Genomic DNA, 13585 nt, shown 5'->3' with positions numbered 1-13585 from the left:
AGTATTCTAGAAATACCTAGAATAGACGTCTTCTGCAAAAGTAGATTTGAACAAGTGGAAGAGCATTCTTATTCTTAGATAGAAACACTCAGTGTTTTAAAGATGTCTGTTACAAAGTTCAGTAAAATTCTAACAAGCTGTTTTATGGAGTTAGACCAGTTCACACTAAACTTCCTATGGAAAAACAAACATGCAAGAATAACCAAAAAAACATAAAGACTTGCCTTAACAAAGACAGTAAAAATATTTAAAAGTCTTTATAATTAAAATAATGTGATACTGATACATGAACAGAAAAATAGAACAGTAGAACATAATAGAAAGTCCAGTAATAGACCTCCAAGCACATATGGAAATTTAGTGTATGATAAAGATGACATCCCAAATCACTGGGTCAAGGGTGGACTTTTTATTTTTAAGTAAATAATGATGAGACAACTGGATAACTATTTGGAAAGGATTAATAAGATCCATAATTCATATTGTACACAAAAATAAACTCCAAATAGATTAGTGATCTCAATGTAAAAAAAATGAAATTATATTAGAGCTAAAAGAACACATGAGTAAATTCCTCTGTAACCTTGGTATGGGAAAGGCTTTCTGTGACTCAAACCCAGGGGCATAAAAGGTTAATAAGACTATATAAAAATTAAAACAACATTTTGCATGGTAAAAAACAGACAATGCCAAAAGGCAGCTGAGAAGCTGGGACAAAACATTTGTTATAAAGAGCTAATATCCAAGAATCTTAATTGAGGGAAGAGAACCAAAAGCCTAAGAGAAAAACAGGGAAAAACATGACTGAGCAATTCATTTAAAACATATAATAAATGGACCTTAAGAAGTTCCCATTGTGGTTCAGCAGTAATGAACCCAACCAGTATCCCAGAGGATGTGGGTTTGATCCCTGGTCTTGCTCAGTGGGTTAAGGATCTGGCCTTGCCGTGAGCTACGGTGTAGTTTGCAGATGTGGCTTGGATCGCACGTTGCTGTGGCTGTGGTGTAGGCCAGCAGCTGTAGCTCTGATTCAGCCACTAGCCTGGGAACTTGCGCATGCCATACCTGCAGCCCTACAAAAAATAAAATGAAATAAAAATAAAGCAATAAATAGATCTTAAAATTTTGGAAAGATGTTCAAAGTAACTTATAATTAGAGAAATCTAAATTTAAAAAACACATTGAGATACCATTTCTCATCTACCAGACTGGCAAATGTTAAGCAGTTATGGCAAACATCTGCTGAAGCTGTAGGAAAATAGACACCCATATGTAGCTGGTGAGGGCAACTCTTCTGAATGGCGATTTGGCAAGATCTAAAAAAAGTCTGCATGTGGACTTACCCTTTAACCCAGCAGTCTTACTTTTAGGGATCTACCCTGGAGATATGCCTCCAATAATGTAAAAATATATATGCACAAGGTTGTTCATTGCAGCCTTGTTTACAAACACAAATTTGGAATGCCCATGACCTAAGACCTCATACCTGTGGGATTATTTTAATAAACTGTGGTATATCCACACAGTGGAATGCTACGAAGTGGTGAAAAAAGAATGACTGTGGAGTTTCCATAATGGCTCAGTGGTTAACTAATCCGACTAGGAACCATGAGGTTGCGGATTCGATCCCTGGCTTTGTTCAGTGGGTTAACCACCTGATGTTGCCGTGAGCTGTGGTGTAGGTCGCAGACGTGGCTCAGATCTGGTGTTGCTGTGACTTTGGTGTAGGCTGGTGGCTATAGCTCTGATTAGACCCCTAGCCTGGGAACCTCCACATGCTTCAGGTGCAGCCCTAGAAAAGACAGAAAGACCAAAAAAAAGAATGACTGTGATCTCTATGAGCTGTATTGTTAAATAAAAATAGCAAAATACAAAAGAGTATCTGTAGTATGGTACTCTTCATGTAAGAAGGAAGACGATATCTGCTCATTTTTGCAAAAGAAACACAGGAAGGATAAAGTGGAAACTGAGCTTGATTACCTTCAGGGAGTGGGTAAGAGCTCAGTGGAAGGAATGAAGAAATAGGTGCGGGTACAGAGGAGGAGAGCAATACTTCTGTGAGTATACCTTTTGTATAGTTCTTACTCTTAAACTGTGGCTATGTTTTATATTCCCCAAACATAAATGATTAATTAAAATTAGCCCAGGTATGGAAGATACCCCAAATAGAATACAAATAGTAACAAATGACCTTACCTGTGTTGCAAATGAATAATATTACCTCACTGAAGTGGTGATGGTGGGGAGACAAGAATCAACCCCAGTACCTTTGGAAAACACTGACTAGACTCTATACAGCCAAACAAAAAAAGAACTGCAGACAAATCCTGGACTCTGAATAATAAAAAATTTTTCTCATAGAGGTAGGAATTAGCAATTATGAACTTGCTATGTGTGTGTATACACACTATTATATGTAAACATACTTATGTATAAACACACATATATATACCTGTATATACACATGCACTTATTGGGTAAATAAGTAAATATGGTCATTAATTAGACCATAGTTTTCACTGTCGGAGAATGTAGTTACACATAAGGAAAAGGGTGTGGCTAGAACATACCCTGTGGTGTTGGATTGGAATTGGATATATCAGTATGAATTCATGGTTTTACACAGATGGAGAGATATAGAAATAAATGTGGGTGTATATGTGTATATGCAAGCATACATCTTTATCTTGCCTAACTGTCCACTGAGAGAACCTGGAAGCAATGAAACCCCAACAGCAATGAGCAAACCTAGTGCCCAGATACTGATTTCTAAATACCATTTTCTTTTTTTTTAATGATTTTTATTTTTTTCCATTATAGTTAGGCTCTAAATACTATTTTCTAATAAAAGGAACCAACGTTCCTTGGAGAAAGGATTGATTCCAGGGCCAAGGCAAGAAAAGTACAAGATGAGGCTGGAGCATCTTGTGGTACCTGAAAGTAAGAAAGTGCTCCAGAAAATTATAGAGTTGTGTTAGAAGGATACTGGGGACAGCGTGAAGGCGGTTCAGTGGCCAAAGCTGGAACAATATGAGCAACAAAATAAATGATGATAGTATTGGATTATATCGCATAGAGCGAATATCCATGAGTCCATGCTAATATAGATAAATGGGAGGGAAGGGACTCTTACTGCAATAGAATTCTAATTAATAAGTGTAGATGGAATGATGGGAATAGAAAATCACCATAAAGCAAATACAACAGTAATCATCAAGAACCACTAAATTTAGTGAGTGGAAGTACAATGAAAAATGGAAAATTTGCATAATTTCAGAGCATTTCTATTCAAGATACTTTTCAATTGTAGAAAAAAAAATTGTAACTTTTCAGTGAAGAAAGCCAACAGATTCCACCTTAACCGAATGATCAAGGTTCGCATCAGCACATCAGCATCACATACCCTACCCGTGATACAATGTGCTGAAAAAGGTGCACCTGTTGCTGGGTATTCATTGCAAAAAATGCACAGTCTAATTCTAATCATGAGAAAACGTCAGACAAACCTAAATCGCGGTACATTCTACAAAATAACTGACATTTCTGAAATGTCAAAGTCGTGAAAGATAAAGGAAGACTGAGGAACTGTCACAGGAGCCTAAGGAGACCTGGAAACTACATGCAGTGTGGGATCTGGGACCACAACAAGGAGACTTGTGGTGAAGCTGGCTAAATTTGAATAACATCCATAGATTAGTAGTATTGTATCAATGTCTATTTCCTGGTTTCAGTAGCTGTTCTTCTGGTTTTGTGTGATGGCAGAAGTAGAGGAAGCTGAGTAAAGAACTTCTTTCATTTTCTTTTTACGTTAAAATTTTTCAAAATAGAAAGCCAAAAAATAAAACAAGAGTTCTTCTAAAATAATTCTCTCCTCCACTGTGAATATTCACACATTTCTACTTTTCATGTTGCTCTAAGCAAACATCTCCTTTTTATAGCATTAACCAGGACTTCATAGAACTCTGAAAGCATCTTTTTTGATGTTGCCAAACAAAGGGAATGGGGTTGGGAATCAAATGCAGAGAACAGAATATTCAGCGTATTAGATATTCATTCAGTTCAGAGTATTGGATATTCATTACCCAAAGTAAAACATTACGAAGGAACCTCTCTGGCTTTTTCTCTTTAGCCTAGCACTAAACCCAGCCACGCAAGTCTGGGTTTACCAAAAGAAACTACACCTCCAAAACATGCCCGCTTACTTATGCAGTGATGCAACTTCCTTGGTCCTCTTTCACCAGAACAAAAATGCCTTTTTCTGTTTACGTTGTCCTGCATAGCTATTTTCACACCTAGAAATATTGTTGTTCATTACATGCCCACCTTGTGGTTGATGACATGTTTTACTCTGCTGCCTGTTTTAATAAAAAGTATAAAAAAATTTATATTTGTTCCTATCTCTAGCTTTTCTAAGAATATGCTACTATGTGATTTGTGTGTTCTTTTCAAATTGTGCAAATTCTGCATCTGTAGGAGTTTGTGATTGAAGTAACTATTATACCTTTAAGATGTCATACTTAAGCCATAAAAATAAGTGATCTAGAACTTTGACTCTTTGTTATGTGTTAAACAACATATAAGATTTTGTAGCTGATTTTTTAGCACTGCTACTTTGGCCACATTTAAATGGAAAACTAAATAGAAGATGTAAATTAACAAGTAAGTTTTAAAATAAGGTAATTTCATTTGATAGATACATTATGCTTTTTTGAGCATTCATCCATTTATCAAGTATTTATTAAGTACCTTTCTTGGAGAGGTTATAGGAGTGATCCAGCTATAGATACAAGGCCCATGCCTTCATAGAGCTTACATTTTATTGTGTATGAAGACCACATGAACTTATTTTGAAATTGGCTGCTCCTGTTTTTTTAAATGGAGCTGCTTTACAAGTTAGAAAGTCATTTGATCACATAGTGAGTTGTAAGTAACTTCCTAGAGAATAACATTTTGCCTGTTAAATTTTTTAAAATCTTGGGGATTTTCTCCTTTCCTACAAGCTCTGTTTTCACTATAAATATTTAGTAACCCCTGTAACACATGGTAGCTATGCATCATTGATGGATTTTGGCTTTTATTGCTCACCCTATTGGAACAATTAATTCACATAAAACCCCTGCTTTCTGCCAAAACAAGCTTGTTTTTCAACACCAAGGCATTTTCTCTTGGTCTACAGATGTTGGCTGAACAGGCGTCAGATCGATGGCTCTTTGAATAGAACTCCCACCGGGTTCTATGACCGAGTGTGGCAGATCCTGGAGCGCACACCCAATGGTATCCTTGTAGCTGGGAAGCATTTGCCACAGGTACAGCTGCCCATGTTTGTGTCAATAAAAGGGGCTTCTAAAGGGAACTAAGAAAGTAGAGAGTTCCCCCCCCCCCCCGCTTTGCAAATAAGCTTTTTACTTTTTTTTCTAAGAGCGTTAAAGGGAGGGCTATTCAGATGCCTAAAGGGAAGAGGTAAGAAGTCTCATCAATTGCATTGGAAATATTTTTTCCTAATCTGAGTTCTTGTTATTTTTTAAATTTTAGTGTTCCTATATATAAAAGCTGTGCTTTACGATGGATATTTTACTTAACAGTTATATTGTATTTTTTTTAATTGTGTTATCACATTTCTCATATTTCAAGGAAGCTCTATGTTTAAAGAAACCGCATGACCAAACCTTTGGTCAAGAAATCTGTCCTTCCTTCGTTTGCTGATTAGTGAATTTAGGGTTTTTCATATTGGCATTATTATGAATGGTGGTATTCCTTCACTACCAAGTGTAATGGGCCAGTGCCAGGGGACTTCACAAACAGTAAAACATACATTCGTAAGACAAAACCAAATCAGGAATTCCCTGGAGGTTCAGCAGGCTAAGGATCCAGCGTTATCACTGATGTGGCTCGAGTCACTGTTGTGGCGCAGTTTCAGTCTCTGTACCTCATGCCACAGGCATGGCCAAAAAAAAAAAAAAAAGGCACAACGAAATCAGTCTTAAGAAAAAAGGTGACTTAGTGCTGTGGATAAGGAAGTTACTAATTAAAATTGCATGGAATGTGAAAAATATAGTAGCTTTATATGTCATTAGACTATCACTTATTTTACTCAAGATACAACTTACTCTCGGTCCAAATAAATTGGTGTTCCCTCCTTCAGAAGGTTTCCCAAGTTATACAAACTGGATTGCTTTTTTAATTTAATTATTTTATTTAATCCTGACATTATACTTGCACACCAATGTGAATAACTAGGCCTTCTGGAACTGGGGTACTGTATTGGTTTCTAGTGTTGAAACATCAACCAAATTATTGTTGATGAAAGTCTTTATACAAATATTCCTCTTTTTTTTTTTTTTCTTTTTTTTTTTCTTTTTTTGGCTTTTCAGGTCACACTTGAGGCATATGGAAGTTCCCAGGATAGGGACTGAGTCTGAGCTACAGCTCCCGGTCTGTGCCACAGCCATAGTAGCAATGCAAGATCAGAGCCATGTCTGCAACTTATACCACAGCTCATGGCAATGCTGGATCCTTAACCCACTGAGCGAGGCCACGGATTGAACCCATATCCTCATGGATCCTAGTCAGGTTCATTACCACTGAGCCACCACTGGAACTCTCTAAATAGTCTTTTTTTAATGGAAGTATAGTTGATTTACAATATTATATTAGTTTCAGGTATACAACATAGTGGTTCAGTATTTTTATAGATTATACTCCATTTAAAGTTATTATAAAATGTTGGCTATATTCCCTGTGTTATAATTGAATACTTGTAGCTTATTTCTTTTATACCTAGTTTGTGCCTTTTAGTCCCCTCTCCCTATCTAGCCCCTCTCCCCACTGGTAACCACGAGTTTGATCTCACATATCTGTGAAAAAGATATTCTTGAATATACACACCCATACCATTTTGTTTATATGTACACAAGGTATTTCTGAAAGGACCCACAAGAAACTGGCAGCAGTCTTTTCCTTACCTTTGGGAGAAGGAATTGTGGTCGGGGGGAGGGGAGGACAGGGCAGGCTTTCCACTGAAAACCCTTTTTAAAAACTTTCAGATCCTTTGAGCTTTGTGAATCTATTAATTATTCAAAAAATGAATGAGAACTTTTAAAAAGTATTCTTTATATTATTCACAAACCGTTGAGTGGTTTTCGTTTGTTGCCAGTATAGGTGCCCCAGCCTTTTCCCAGATGCTCCGTCTCCCATGGGTGGGGCACCAGCTTCTACGGTTCACCTCCTGCTTTTCCTGCCAGGCCTCGTGTCTGTGTACAGTGGACTGTGCAGCCTTTTGTTGGCTTCTTTCCCAGCTAATACGCATCAGATTTTCCTTTAGTTGTCTGATTGCCTGGACCACTTACATTTAGTATCTCTCCTTGCTAACAACAACGACATGTTAAGTATTTGTATGTACCAGGAATTTTTCTAAGTGCTCCTTTAATCCTCACAACAGTCTTTTGAGGTAGGTGCTTTACTACGACCACCTGACAGACAAGGAAGCTGAAGCACAGCTAAGTGATTTTCCCAGGGTCCCAACATCCAGGAAGTAGCTGACCCAGAGGGTGACCCTCTTCCCCCACAGTTTAACATCTGGCCTTTTCTCTTAACTTCTCTGCTATACTCTCTACCTCTTTCAGAGTTTGGAAAATAAAGCAACCTTGGTATCTCTTCTCTAGGTTTACCAGCTAGGCTAACTTTTCAAATGAAATCTATTAAAAGGAAATTGATGTGAACCCATGAAGGAGTCTTCCTTTCCTGCTGTAACCTCATGAATCTCATGGCTAGACATCTAAACAGTTATAATTCAGGCATACCTCAGATAGTGCAAGTTTGGTTCCAGATCATCACAGTAATGCAAGTTACATAAATGTTTTTTGTTTCCCAGTGCATGTAAAAGATGTGTTTACACTATACTGTAGTCTATTAGTCTTTAATAGCATTGTCTTAAAAAAAAAAAAAGTATACAAACCTCAATTGAAAGATACTTTATTGCTAAAAAGTCTAACCATTGGAGTTCCCTGTGGTGCAGTGGGTTAAGGATCCAGTGTTATCACTTCACCAGCTCAGGTCCCTGCTGTGGCACAGGTTTGATCTCTGGTCTGGGAACCTCCACATGCTGGGGGAAAGGCCAAAAAAAAATAAAAATACTGACCATCATCTGACAACACAGGGTTGCCACAAACCTTCAGTTTGTTAAAACAACAACAGCCAAAAAAAAAACAAACCCCACATTGTCTGCAAAGTACAACAAAGTGAAGCACAATAAAGTAAGGTTTGCCTGTACCTTGTATAGCAACAGGCTTCATTTTCTCCAAATTAGGTACTACTTATAAACATTAACCATATGGTGGATTATATCGAATATGGAATACAGTAGATGGATCATATTGCATGTAAGAGTGAGGCATTATTATACCAGGTGGGACTAATGTTGCTCTCATTTGCTTGAAAGTGGACACTTCTGCTGGGTCCCATTTTGAGTAGTGAGTAGATACACATTGTTCTGAGGCTGTGAATAAGTTCGCTGTAAATTCATCACTGAGGTACAAGCAAATAAGTATGACTCATCATCTCTGCATCTCTGGTAATAATTCTGGTGACTCCATCGCCTTCCATCGTACAAGCCTAGCATTTAGAGCCTTTCCTTCCATCCTCTGAAGATTATCCACCATGCCCGGATATGGTTTGGATTTGAGTTTATTTTCTGCTTTCTTTTGGTTTGTGAAAAGTGCATGGAAGATTTTATAATACGCTTGTTTCAAATGAAATATAAAGGGTAGAGTAGAGAAAACTCTTTTTGTTATACTTTTATCTATGTTTGCTTACCTTTTCTGCACACAATGTTTCCCTTATTTGTATGCATTTTTATGCTGCCGGCTTGAAAAGGACCTGCCACAGAAATGATGTTAATTCAATAGCAAGTGACTTACATGCTGAAGTCTGACAGCAGGCGTAATTTCTTGTGTTAATTCTGAAAGCAATATGTGCTCTTATTTGTTGTCTCAATTTTTGTCTGTTCTTCCGTGTATTGAAGTGGCTTTGCAATATAGTCCCTTTTTCCTAAAAACATTAATATAGTAAAGGTAACTACTAAAAACAGAAGGTTTAATTTATCACAGTAGTCAGCTGTTTGGCTTCAGTAGTCTGACATATATAAAATCTAGTCGTATAGCTGAAAATGCTCTCTAAGGTTTTGCGGAAACTGAAAACGATTATTGACTAGAAAATGAAATTTTCCTATTAAGTGGGAACCAGAGTATAACAGTGCAGCCTGTTAATGCTGAGTTACTTTTTTTCAGCAACCAACCCTGTCAGATATGACCATGTATGAGATGAATTTCTCTCTCCTTGTTGAGGACATGTTGGGAAATATTGACCAACCAAAGTACAGACAGATTGTCGTGGAGGTTTGTATTTAAAAGCGTCGATTGCTAAAGAAATGCTTTCTATCTGCTCCCTGAAAACTGATACAAAGGAGACTGCCCAAGATACGAGGAATTCCACTCCTCTCCCGACCCACATCTCCTCCAGTTGCGCCCTGGAGAAGGCCATCCTTGACCCGAGTTAAGGCACATACACAGTCCAAACAGTTAAATCCTTCAGAGTGGAAAGACTGACTGCCCAGCTTTTTCTCTCACATGCCCACCCACCCCCAGTGTAAGTGTATCAACACTACTAGAAAAGAGAGGAAGTGACCTTTTTTTTCTTTGTCTTCTTTTCAGTTTCTTTCTGTTTACAGAAACAACACGTAACTATTGTGAAAAGCTTCCATAGTTTGGAAAATTATAAAAAAAGAAACCAAAAAATGAAAAACACTCTATCCACTAGCAGTAGATCGTCACTGCTGATATTTTGAGGGACATCTTTCCAAACATTTCCCTGTGAACAGAGGAGGCGTGTCATTTTGTGTATCATCACTGTTCCATATAAAGTTAAATGCTAAAATAGACACCCACATGCATGCACATGTGCACACATGCTCTTTGCCATTTTATTTTTTTGTCTTTTTAGGGCCGCACCCGTGGCATATGGAGGTTCCCAGGCTAGAGGTTGAATCAGAGCTGTAGCTGCTGGCCTCTGGCACAGCCACAGCATCGCAGGATCTGAGCTGTGTCTGAACCTATACCACCGCTCACGGCAACACCAGATCCTTAACCCACTGAGCAAGGCCAAGCATCAAACCTGCATCCTCATGGATGCTAGTCAGATTTGGCACCTTCTAAAATCCAGTGTCCAGAGCTACAGGCAGCTGAGTGAAATTCAGCCTCATCTCTGTTGTGCCAGGATTTGAGAAGAGTATCTGCCAATCTGTCTCACAGCGTGTGGGAGTGAGGGAGAGACTGGGGGCAAGAAAACAAGGGGCTGTCAGAAAGGTGAATCCCTTGCTTATACTGCTAACTTTTTGGTATTTCATGGCCATGGAAGTCCTTAAAACGAAGTCACTCTCTTTGCTGAAAAAATGTTCCTTTAGAACTTAAGCAAAACTTCACATTCTTTTGGCTCAATCCCTGCCCCAAGATTTCCCACTTTGGGATTTTCTCAGTATTTCCTTTGGTTCTTTCAGGTTCTGTTTTGGAAGCATTTCAATAAAGTACAGTCAGAAAGATTCCCAAGTTGGGAATTAAGAGGCCGTTTTCCTGTTCCATGTACAAACTAAGAGCCATAATGATCACCAGAAATTCTTTACCAAGCATTTTTACTCAGGTACAATGAGTATCTGAGCAATCTTTGCATATTACATTTTGCACGTTATGATTTGTCATATAAAATGAACATTACTCCTTAGGATAAATGTATAGGGGAGCCAAACAATAGGATGATGCCTCTAACTAAGGTAGGTTTTGCAGACCAAATAGCACTCATGTCAACAAGGGGTCAGAATTAAGTATATTGTTTAAAACATAATCTTCCCCTGAGAAATACCATGATACCACAGAATTGTACTCACTTTGATGTGCTGGACTCCAAGCCATTTGATCATGAACCTAGATTCAAAATCTCCACTGAACTTACCCAGTCTTCTCTGGCTTTGTTGCCGACCACCTCTTCTGGGGCAGCCTCTGCTCCACAGGACACTGTTTTGGTGTCTTGCCACCAAGGGTTAATGCCTAAAGACCCGACAGAGTTCAGATACTTTGGGTGACTAGGACACTGTGTACTGTTGACAGGATTAGAAGTCATTTTTTTCTAAGATACTAGTTTTATTTAAGTGACTAAAAAAACATTGCTATACATTAATTTCTAAACGTTTCTTATCCCTGTAAACAGATACAGAGATACACACAATTAAAAAAAAAAAAAATGTAAGGTTTCCAAACAGGACTCATGCTCCTAATTTGTAAGACTAGAAGATTCCATCCATAGATGATCCTAAAGCCTGTCACCGTGGAATACGAGGAACATCCATCAGTTCTGGGATGGTTCATATAATTGGCTTTCAATGTCTGTCTCTTCTAGCTTCTAATGGTTGTATCCATTGTGCTGGAAAGAAACCCTGAGCTAGAATTTCAAGACAAAGTGGATCTAGACAAACTGGTGAAAGAAGCATTTCATGAGTTTCAGAAAGATGAGAGTCGACTCAAAGAAGTTGAAAAACAAGTAAGTAGAGAAAATAGCTTTCTGTAGACTTTTTTCTTTTGTCTCAGTTCTTCCAGATATCCCTAATCTCTTATCATTGAACTTATAAAACAGATTTACAGAGTGCAGAATAGAGTACTTGAAAGGCAGAGGGAAGTCTGATTTATTTGTGGAATTAATGTTACTTTTTAGTTAATTACTAGTCAGTTCAGCTATGTAGTTCTGACTAAAAAGAAATCTAGGGGGAGATAAATTTCCTTTATATAGTTAGCAGTTAAAATGCGTTTTATCAGAAAGGAGCCATAGATTGCAGAAGGCTATAAAATTAAATTCTGGGGAGGATGGGAATGAGTAACAGGCGACGCTGGTGTGTGTACTACCTAATATAGTCCCTTCCGGGCTCTCTGTTTAATATTTCATGCTTGTGCGTAAAAAGGTTCCCTAAGTAAATAAAAATTACCGGCAAACAGGAGAATACTAAAAATGTCTGTCTTTGTTTTATTTGCTAAGAAGATGCCTTAGGAAAATAAAAGGAAAACTCAAGAAGCTCATATTTTCTTCCAGGAAATCTTCCTGTGAATTTATTTTTCCCTCTGGGCTGACACTGATTTTACCTGTCAACTCCTTACAAACCAAAAATCAAACGACTTGCTTACTGTTTTTCTTCGTAGGATGACATGGCTTCCTTTTACAACACACCCCCCCTGGGAAAAAGAGGAACCTGCAGCTATTTGACAAAGGTCGTGATGAATTTGCTGCTGGAAGGAGACGTCAAGCCAAGCAATGATGACCCATGTCTGGTTAGCTAGTGAGGACGGTGTGAGAGACTCTGTTGAGACCCATTTTCCAGCAGTGTGTTCAGTGTTGTGGTGAAGCTTAATCAAGGCAGCCATTAGTGTCAGGGCTGATCATGCTGGTGAGGTGGTTGCCATGCCCTTGGCAGAGTTGTTGGACCTCTCGCATGCCATAGCCACTCTGAAGGCAAGAAATGCTTGTGATCAAGTGAAAAAAAGTTATCATGATTATACCAACTACAACAATAATCTGTGCTGAAAATAGAAATAGTTTATGAATCGAAAGTTCATCACTGCATGTTTTATGATCATATAACTTATCAAAATGAATCTTTGCACTCGGGCCTAAACTCCCACCCTACTGCCGATTACATGAATTTTCCAACTAGTCATGCATACTGGCAATGAAAAATATATTGAAAGAGTGGTGATTTTTTTTTTAAGTGGCATTGCCATGCTAGAAAAAGATATTCATATGCATCATAAAGGCAAAATCAGCCAGCTGATATTTTGATTCTCAAACTGCATTATTAATAATGTTTTAGTATACAGAGCTACTGTACAATTTTTACCTTGTAAACATGGTTGTTGTTTTGTATTTGTGCTAACTATTGGGGTTGGATTAAAATATAGTATAATCTATACCTGATCATATATTCTTTGTGCTCTTACTAAAAACAGAATTTGTGTTAAGATTCTTCAGAAGTATGGACTGTTAACTTCGTTTGTACTCATAAAAACAAAATTAAGATCCATTAAATTTTATTTCTGAATTAATATATCTGGACACATTCTTTGTTCACATTATTCACAATATTGAGTTATTACTCCTGAATATTTTCTTTTTTCTTTTTTTAGGGCCACAGGTGTGGCACATGGAAGTTCCCAGGCTAGGGGTCAAATCAGAGCTACAGCTCGTGGCAATGCCAGATCCTTAATCCACTGAGCGGGGCCAGGGATCAAACCCGCATCCTCATGAATACTAGTTGGGTTTGTTTCCACTGAGCCACAACGGGAACTCCCTGAATGTTTTCATTTAATTGATCAGGAGATGAAATGGAAAAGATTCTATCGTATCTACACACATTGTGTTACCAAATTTACTTCAGCAAATATTCATAAAAACATAAAGTAGATCAAACATTTAAATTTTATGGATTTACTTCCTTACTGAATGTTACAAGGAAGCCCATTAATTTGAGCCCCGGCCCCCAAAAGAGGCATTTTTC

General features: G+C 37.9%; 1 protein-coding gene across 6 annotated transcripts in view; it reads left to right on the top strand.

Annotated features, from left to right (window-relative positions):
- Positions 1-13134, top strand: part of PHKB (phosphorylase kinase regulatory subunit beta) — a 199208-nt gene extending 186074 nt beyond the window's left edge. For 5 of the 6 annotated variants that reach the window (XM_013998279.2, XM_013998278.2, XM_021094235.1 and 2 more), the window contains 4 exons: positions 5177-5306; positions 9285-9392; positions 11443-11583; positions 12234-13133. In XM_013998279.2, the coding sequence (XP_013853733.2) occupies positions 5177-5306; positions 9285-9392; positions 11443-11583; positions 12234-12371 (517 nt within the window). In that variant the 3' untranslated portion in view covers positions 12372-13133. Of the gene's footprint in view, positions 1-5176; positions 5307-9284; positions 9393-11442; positions 11584-12233 lie in introns of all 6 variants that reach the window. The other variant, XM_021094236.1, reaches the window with a different exon arrangement.

Source organism: Sus scrofa, chromosome 6 (assembly GCF_000003025.6).
Source record: "Sus scrofa isolate TJ Tabasco breed Duroc chromosome 6, Sscrofa11.1, whole genome shotgun sequence".
Taxonomy (NCBI): domain Eukaryota; kingdom Metazoa; phylum Chordata; class Mammalia; order Artiodactyla; family Suidae; genus Sus; species Sus scrofa.
This window is presented reverse-complemented; position numbering and strand designations above follow the sequence as displayed.